Source organism: Coregonus clupeaformis, chromosome 6 (genome assembly GCF_020615455.1).
Source record: "Coregonus clupeaformis isolate EN_2021a chromosome 6, ASM2061545v1, whole genome shotgun sequence".
NCBI lineage: Eukaryota > Metazoa > Chordata > Actinopteri > Salmoniformes > Salmonidae > Coregonus > Coregonus clupeaformis.
The window spans coordinates 6,160,238-6,169,268 of record NC_059197.1 but is presented as its reverse complement, the minus strand read 5'-3'; the positions used below and the strand labels follow the sequence as shown (position 1 = coordinate 6,169,268).

The 9,031-nt window shown below is 45.8% G+C and overlaps 1 protein-coding gene across 1 annotated transcript in view; it reads right to left on the bottom strand.

Moving 5' to 3' along the window:
• Positions 1–318: 318 nt before the first annotated feature.
• The window catches only part of LOC121567562 (multiple epidermal growth factor-like domains protein 6), a 97,940-nt gene continuing 89,227 nt past the window's right edge, over positions 319–9,031 (bottom strand). The window contains exons 30-37 of the mRNA XM_045217795.1: positions 5,939–6,067; positions 5,631–5,759; positions 4,486–4,614; positions 3,757–3,885; positions 3,317–3,445; positions 2,545–2,673; positions 2,114–2,242; positions 319–1,630 (exon numbers count right to left, since the gene is read on the bottom strand). Of these exons, the coding sequence (XP_045073730.1) occupies positions 1,521–1,630; positions 2,114–2,242; positions 2,545–2,673; positions 3,317–3,445; positions 3,757–3,885; positions 4,486–4,614; positions 5,631–5,759; positions 5,939–6,067 (1,013 nt within the window). The 3' untranslated portion in view covers positions 319–1,520. The remainder of the gene's footprint in view (positions 1,631–2,113; positions 2,243–2,544; positions 2,674–3,316; positions 3,446–3,756; positions 3,886–4,485; positions 4,615–5,630; positions 5,760–5,938; positions 6,068–9,031) is intronic.

Genomic DNA, 9,031 nt, shown 5'->3' with positions numbered 1-9,031 from the left:
CCCCCATCCACCCACTTTCTGACAGGTATCGTACCAGATAACGGTCTGGCTCGTTGCGCGCCTCTTGACCTCCCTGGCTGATCTGCGGAGAGCCTGTGCTCCCTGGCCTCCAGTCCTCCATCACTGCTCTGTGACAGGCCATCTCGGACCCCCTCTACTCTCCCCCATCTACCCTCTCCACGCCCCACTGCAGTGCCTTTCTCTAAGCTCCCAGGCAGAGGACCCAAAACCATGCTACACTGCTCCCAAATAAAATGGCCTCTCTCCTAAATGTGGTGATGCGATGTTAGGGACAGAAATACAGACAGATGTACCACATTTAGTAAAAAGAGAATTTGATAAAAATTCAAGATGTATCAAAATAGCACCATTTACATAAAGCCTGCCATCAGGCACATAGTACAGTACATGTTATGAGTGGTATGAATGGCAATATCCTGAGGTACAGTTCAAATGCTTTGTAATATTCAAAAAACCCTTCTACATGAAAATATACTGATTAATTGGCTAAAACAGACTTCTATAGGTCATATTGTCATTGAACTGATACAGTTACAGTAACAGCAGTAATTAATTGATATGTGACTTTCCTGATCTGATAGTACAGTAAGTGATCTTATCAAATCAAACATACAACCAAAAGCAATTTCTAAATATATTAACACTTTATGACAAGCAATCAGGCACACACTGTCAAAAGAAACCAGTAAAATACAACACACAATATTCTCACTGTATATGATATGAGAGTATGACAGAGTTCAATGGACTGACAATACCAGTGGACACTTTTGGAGTGATGGCTGTTGCACAGAAGATTGTGCTCCCATGTCAGTCTGACCATTGATTCGGAGGGTAGGCCATGGGTAAGCAATAGGAGGCTGCAGGCTTTTGTTCCAGCCCAGCTCTAACACACCTGATTCCACTAATCACCTAATCATGGTCTTTGTCAATCACGTGTGATAGTGATGGTCTGCACACACTGTGCCCCTCCAGCACCGTAGTTGCCCACCCCTGTACTAGACTGTACAAAGCTGCATGGTGGGGAGGACAGAGATGTTATGAATGTACAGGAAGTGTTTGACCTGTGGTTAATGACAGGTTCGAACAGTTAACTTAGGGCAGGGGTCCAGTCCTGAGACAATCAGGCAGGGAGTGTCATAGAGCTCAGGTGACATTTCCAATGTCCATCACCCAGCAGAATATCAATGTTCCAGCTCCTCTCTCTCTCTCTAACTAAACTGGCATTCTGCACCTTTCTGCAGGCTCCCAACAAGCCATTGCACATTTCTCAACCAAATGTGCAGAATACAGGTGTAGTCATAAGAATACATTGCCTTGTGTGTCTGGTCCAGACCTGAATCACCTTCTGGCTGTATACCTCTGTCCATCTATCCATCTCTCCAACTGTACACAGCCTTCCCATGATGCCCCAGGATCCCTGGGGCGTCATGGGAATATTTAGGGCACCTTGTTCAGTGTTCAGTGTTTGAGACGTCTGGCAGGAGTATTTGGGATGTCTAGTTTGGGATATGGGGCCTCCAGCGGAGCTCAGAGTGGGAGAGACCAGACGGACTCTTCAGGGAGGGAGAGAAGCCCAACGCTGGGACCTCTGCAGTCTCTAGGAGTCCTGAAAAGAGAGAAGAGGCAGACAAAAATACATTTGGCACCTTCTAAAAATCAAAAGCAAATGTTCTTTGGCGTTCGGGGAGTTGCTGGTGTGCTAGGGTGTTTGCTGGTCGATCTGGACAGTCTCCCGTGAGCTGGGCTTGTTGGGAAAACCGAGACAGCTTCAAGCCAGACACCCCTCTGGGTGTGGATTAAAATAACTGTCAGAGGCCGGAGTGGCAATTGAGGGAGACAGGGAGACACAAAGAGCTGAAGGCCTGAGCCTGACACACTATTTCATGAAAACCTGGTTCAGCTTTACAGCTCTGGTCCTTGGTGTCTGCTGTGATGGGCGGGCGGTAACACTCACTCATCAGGGCGATGTGTGTGTGAGGTGTGTGTCTGTGCGTGTGTGTATTTGTGTTTGCGTGTGTGTGTGTATGTGTGTGCATGCATGTGCGTGTGTTTGCATGCATGCATGTGTGTTTGTGCGTGTATACAGTACCTTCTGTGCATGTAGGGCCCAGCCAGGTAACAGGACACAAGCAGCGGCCATTACGAGCGTCACACTGGGCCTGATGGGAACACTGGCACTGCAGGGAGCAGCCCGGACCAAAACGATCTCCTCCACAGTCTGATGGACAGACAGGAGAGACAGAGAGAGAGAGACAGAATGACAGAAAAGAGAGGAAAGAGTGGCAGAAGAAGACACAACGAGAAAAAGATGGAGGGAGACAGCACGCAAAAAATAAAATGGCAGATTAAATACAGTAAATGACTAGTTCTTTTTCTATTAGGTAAAGGCATATAATACATACACAAAACATTACAAATCAATATGTAGCAGCCGGTGAAGTCTCTCTTTGTTGTACAGGCCTACCTAAGATACAGTACTGTAAGAGATAGAGTGCTGTTGCATTGTAGAGGAGGTCATACCTTTTTCACATCTCTGTCCAGTCTTCCCTGGGGGGCAGAGACACTGTCCCGTGGCTGGATGACAGGGGGCCCCTCCAACACAGTCACATGACTGCTGACAGCCCTCCCCAAACCGGCCAGCCTCGCACCCTGGGACAGACACACACAGACACGCACACGCACACACACACACGCACGCACACACACACACACACACACACACACACACACACACACACGCACACACACACACACACACACACACACACACACAGGTGTGTCTCTATTACTTCATTATAGAGGGTAAACTATCTGGCTGTCTTGCAGCTGCTCTGCAGTGCTCTCCTGCTGGGGCTGAAGTGGGCATGTAGGCCCTCACACTGAGCTGAGGAGCCCAAAGCAGGCAGGAGGGAGGAGGGAGGAGGCCACAGAGATGCAACAGGAATGCATTAAACAGCCTGTCTCCGCTGTGGCAGCCTGGAAACACTTGTATCTCATCAAATAACCACGTCTGCCTGCCTGTCTGCCTGCTCACAGAGATGTGCCAACACATGCTCATATTCATACTGTATGTACTCTCTCGCTATCGTTTTCATAGACATGCACGCACACACTCACATTACCAAAAATGCCATCATAAATGCATATGTACAGTATGTTTGTAATACACACACGTATGGCTTTTCTTGTTATTAAAGAGAACTGAAGTGCTGACCCTCCTGTCTCTATATGAGAACAGAGTGTGAATCAGATTGTGTGATCTTCACCTCCCCCTCTGTCATCCAGTACTCACGTCTCTGACACTGGGAGCCATGATAGCCAGGCGGACAAACACACCGGCCCGTCACATGATCACATGTCTGTCCCGCCCAGCAGTCACACGGACGGGCACAGTTCTGTCCGAAGAAGCCAGAGTGACACCCTGGGGACAGGATGACAACACAGGAAAAAGCTTTGTTGTTAGCTTCTCATACAAGAGCACAACCAATCATCACAATCAGGGTCATGTTCATTTGGCACCAAATGTTAGAAAACAGATTGAAACAAGAAGAAACTAACAATAAGAAACGCTCATTTTCCTTTTTTGTTGGAAATGTAAAACATTGTGTGCCCACATGAACACAACCCACCTCCTCTTTCATTAGAAATATAGGACCAGGAGTTTTTCCTGGACAGGTCACATGCTGAGGAAAAACTCCTTGCCCTAACCATAATTACAACAATCCAACGTACGGTGTTCGCAGGAGTGTCCGTAGTGTCCGGCTGTGCAGCTGCAACAGCCAGTGAAGCGGTCACATGTTCCGTTGTTCTGGCAGGGACAATCCAGTGCACAGTCTGGTCCATACTTCCCCTTGGCACACACTGGAAACAAAGACATATGGTAGAGACATACAGTAACAACAACACAACACTCACAACCAACATACCTTCTGTCTGTACTTTTACCACAGGCGGCTGGTGGCACCTTAATTGGGGAGGATGGGCTCATAGTAATGGCTGGAACGGAATTAATGGAATGGTATGTGGTTTACATGTGTTTGATACCATTCCATTCACTCCATTCCAGACATGATTATGAGCCGTCCTCCCCTCAGCAGCCTCCTGTGACCTGTAACTGATACTGCACACATTAATAGTGGAATTACGTAATATAAACATAGAGACACATTGTAAGCCAGGGATATGGGAAGTTACTGTGCTCACAGTGACTGCTGGTAGCTACTATTCATAATAACACAAGTCTTCATTGTTTTGTCATGGCTGTTGGGTCATCTAACATTGTTTCAATGTTGTAACAAAACTTTAACTTCAACAAAGCAACTTCAAGAACAGGCAGGTAAACTAATGTAGTACTGAACCACAATTAAACTCAGCTGACCCTTTGCTCTGCCAGAAGCTACTTTTAACCTGACGTTATACTGACGTTATCCTGATGTTGTGTTGATGTCATCCTGAGGTTACCTGTCTCACAGCGTGGTCCTGTCCAGCCCAGCCCACACCTGCAGCTCCCATCCCTGGGCTCACACAGCGCTCCGTTCTGACACACACACGCGTTCCTGCACTGCAGGCCATAGCGCCCCCTAGGGCAGGCTGGAGGAACAGCAAGGCTTTAGATATTAGTAATTATCATCATCATCATCATCATCATCATCATCATCATCATCATAGCACTACCAAGGCCAGCATTACATGTAGTTCTGTTCTTTAGCTACCCAGCCAGCAGTGAGCCCACCACACAGTTAAACACACACACTGCACACCAACACACACACAAACACACGTTTATTTAAGCAACACTTAATTAGCGAGATGGCAAAGTGGTCTCATTTGGCAGCGATATAAAATAATAATCATGTTTCTCTGGGTAATTTAGATTGGGAAAACAATAAGCGAATCACTTTGATTCCCCTGTTTATTTATTTGTTTCCTCGCCAACGCCATCGACACGGAACATGGAAAACGAGCTACTTATAGGTCTCTGTAAACATTCAACACAGGAACATAAACAGTGGCACGTCCACAGACGTATGGTGCTCACTAGGAGAGCAGAGCGCTTACGAACACCATCATCTGTAATGGATGGAAACTCCCGTTTGCACCCCAGTGGAACTGCTGATAAACGGCGAGATTAGAGAAACTCAAGAACCCTGCTTCTGTTCTGCAGGAAAATAAGAACCTCTGATCATTAGTATTTTTCACTGAGGAAATTGAGAATGTTTAACTAAATACACATTGAAAGCTAATTTGGTTGGTTGGGTCGATTCCACAGGAGGCTGCTGAGGGGAGGAAGGCTCATAATAATGGCTGGAACGGAGCAAATGGAATGGCATCAAACCCATGGAAACCATGTGTTTGATGTATTTGATACCATTCCATTAATTCCTCTCCAGCCATTACCACGAGCCCGTCCTCAACAATTAAGGTGCCACCAACTGTCAACTGTCACCAGTTGTCAATCAGACTCTGTGTTCTTGATGAGTTCATAGCCTGCTACAAACATTTACTGGTGCATGATAAACAGTTCCGGACTGGGACCAAAAACTGGTCTTTACATCCTCAATGGCCTATAGACATAAGGTTAGTTATGAGGTAAAAGTCATTATTACCTTGCTGGCAGGACTGTCCGATTTTGCCTGGGGCGCAGATACACCTCCCAGTCACAGGGTGGCACTGCCCTCCCTCCCCACAGGAACACAGATGGGCACAGTCCTTCCCATAGTGCCCCGCCAGACAACCTGGCAGTACGAAGAAAGACATGAAGGCAGCATCTTTTCTTCCTCCCTTCGTTAAAGGACTAATTCCTAGCAGAACACTCTGTATATCTTTATTCTATATAGAAGACTCTGATTCATAGTCAGAATGACTTATCAAAGACTGTTCATTTTCACCCTTGACAGGTATGCTGCAGACTTACCAGTGCTGCAGTCAGCTCCTAGGAAGCCAGGTGGGCACTCACAGGTCCCTGTCTTAGTGTCACAGCGACCGCCATTGCTGCACTTACATCTGGCCTTGCAGTTTGGCCCATATGAGCCCTCTCGACACTCTGGTAGGGAGAGAGAGAAAGAGAGACAGAGACCATATTCACATTAAGGATAACAAAGGGACATTTTCAAGAGGTTTTCAAGAGGTTCTCGGAGGTCGCGCATGACACTCGCCCAAAAGTTGCACCCCTCTGAGCAGGGCACTGTAAACATAATTTTTTAGTTGAGCTCAACACAATACAACATACTACACTATAAATGGTAATACATTTACATTTTAGTCATTTAGCAGACGCTCTTATCCAGAGCGACTTACAGTTAATGCATACATTATTATTTTTTTCATACCCCCTGTGGGAATCGAACCCACAACCATGGCATTGCAAACGCCATGCTCTATCAAATGAGCTACATCCCTGCCGGCCATTCCCTCCCCTACCCTGGACGACACTGGGCCAATTCCGCGCCGCCCCATTGGTCTCCCGGTCGCGGCCGGCTATGACAGAGCCTGGATTCAAACCAGGATCTCTAGTGGCACAGCTAGCACTGCGATGCAGTGCCTTAGACCACTGCGCCACTCGGGAGTAGCAGAGCAATGTTTTTGAAACAGCTGAAATGTATAGACATTTCCCTTATATTTGAGACTTGTTTTATTGAGTTTTTACCTGAAATTGCAGTAACAGCCTGTTACATTCTGAAACGGTCGCAGTAGCTGCCGGCTGCACTGAGCCACGTAAAACTATGGAAGCCCATTCCCGCCACCATTTTTGAAATGTGTCATCTAGAATAAATATGTGACAACATATCAACAATTCCCTATGTATAGTGCCTTCAGAAAGTATTCAAACCCCTTTGTTATGGCAAGCCTAAAAGTTTGCTTAACCCTTTGAGCATGGTAAAGTTATTAATTACACTTTGGATGGTGTATAAATACACCCAGTCACTACAAAGAAACAGGCGTCCTTCCTAACTCAGTTGCCGGAGAGGAAGGAAACCGCTCAGGGATTTCACCATGAGGCCAATGGTGACTTTAAAACAGTTACAGAGTTTAATGGCTGTGATAGGAGAAAACCAAGGATGGATCAACAACATTGTAGTTACTCCACAATACTAACCTAAATGACAGAGTAAAAAGAAGGAAGCCTGTCCAGAATAACAATATTCCAACACATGCATTGTGTTTGCAATAAGGCACTTAAATTAAAACTGCAAAAAATGTGGCAGAAAAAATTACTTTATGTCCTGAATAGAAAACGTTATGTATGGGGCAAATCCAACACAACACATCACTGAGTACCACTCTTTATATTTTCAAGCATGGTGGTGGCTGCATCATGTTATGGGTATGCTTGTCATCTGTTTTTTTTTTAGGATAAAAATAAATGGAATAGAGCTAAGCTCAGGCAAAATCGTAGAGGACAACCTGGTTCAGCCTGCTTTCCAAAAGACATTGGGAGACAAATTCACATTTCATAATAACCTCAAACACAAGGCCAAATATCAAATCAAATCAAACTTTATTTGTCACATGGGCCGAATACAACAGGTGTAGACATTACTGTGAAATGCTTACTTACAAGCCCTTAACCAACAATACAGTTCAAGAAAGAGTTAAGAAAATATTTACCAAATAAACTAAAAATAACAAAAAGTAACACAATAAAATAACAATAACGAGGCTATACACAGGGGGTACCGGTACCGAGTCAATGTGCGGGAGTACAGGTTAGTCGAAGTAATTTGTATATGTAGGTAGGGGTAAAGTGACTATAAATAGATAATAGACAGCGGGTAGCAGCAGTGTAAAAACAAATATACACTGGAGTTGCTTACCAAGACGACATTGAATGTTCTTGAGTGGCCTAGTTACAGTTTTGACTTAAATCGGCTTGAAAATCTATGGCAAGACTTGAAAATGGCTGGCTAGCAATGATCAACAACCAAATTGACAGAGCTTGAAGAATTTTAAAAATAATAATGTGCATAATAATGTGCCCTGGCTACCACTACCCCGGCCACCAGCTCTGCACCCTCCGCTGCCACTTGCCCATGCCCCCCCGCTTCTCCTTCACACAAATCCAGACAGCTGATGTTCTGAAAGAGCTGCAAAATCTGGACCCCTACAAATCATCTGGGCTAGACAATCTGGACCCTTTCTTTCTAAAACTAGCCGCCGAAATTGTCGCAACCCCTATTACTAGCCTGTTCAACCTCTCTTTCGTAACGTCTGAGATCCCCAGAGATTGGAAAGCTGCCGCGGTCATCCCCCTCTTCAAAGGGGGGTGACACTCTAGATCCAAACTGTTACAGACCCATATCCATCCTGCCCTGCCTTTCGAAAGTTTTTGAAAGCCAAGTTAACAAACAGATCACCGACCATTTCGAATCTCACCGTACCTTCTCCGCTATGCAATCCGGTTTCCGAGCTGGTCATGGGTGCACTTCAGCCACGCTCAAGGTCCTAAACGATATTATAACCGCGATCGATAATAGACAGTACTGTGCAGCCGTCTTCATCGACCTGGCCAAGGCTTCGACTCTGTCAACCACCGCATTCTTATTGGCAGACTAAATAGCCTTGGTTTCTCAAATGACTGCCTCGCCTGGTTCACCAACTACTTCTCAGATTGAGTTCAATGTGTCAAATCGGAGGGCCTGTTGTCTGGACCTATGGCAGTCTCTATGGGGGTGCCACAGGGTTCAATTCTTGGGCCGACTCTTTTCTTTGTGATGTCGCTCTTGCTGCTGGTGACTCTCAGATCCACCTCTACGCAGACGACACCATTCTGTATACATCTGGCCCTTCATTGGACACTGTGTTAACAAACCTCCAAACGAGCTTCAATGCCATACAACACTCCTTCAGTAGCCTCCAACTGCTCTTAAACACTAGTAAAACTAAATGCATGCTCTTCAACCGAACGCTGCTTGCACCCGCCCACCCGACTAGAATCACTACTCTCGACGGGTCTGATCTAGAGTATGTGGACAACTACAAATACCTAGGTGTCTGGTTAGACTGTAAA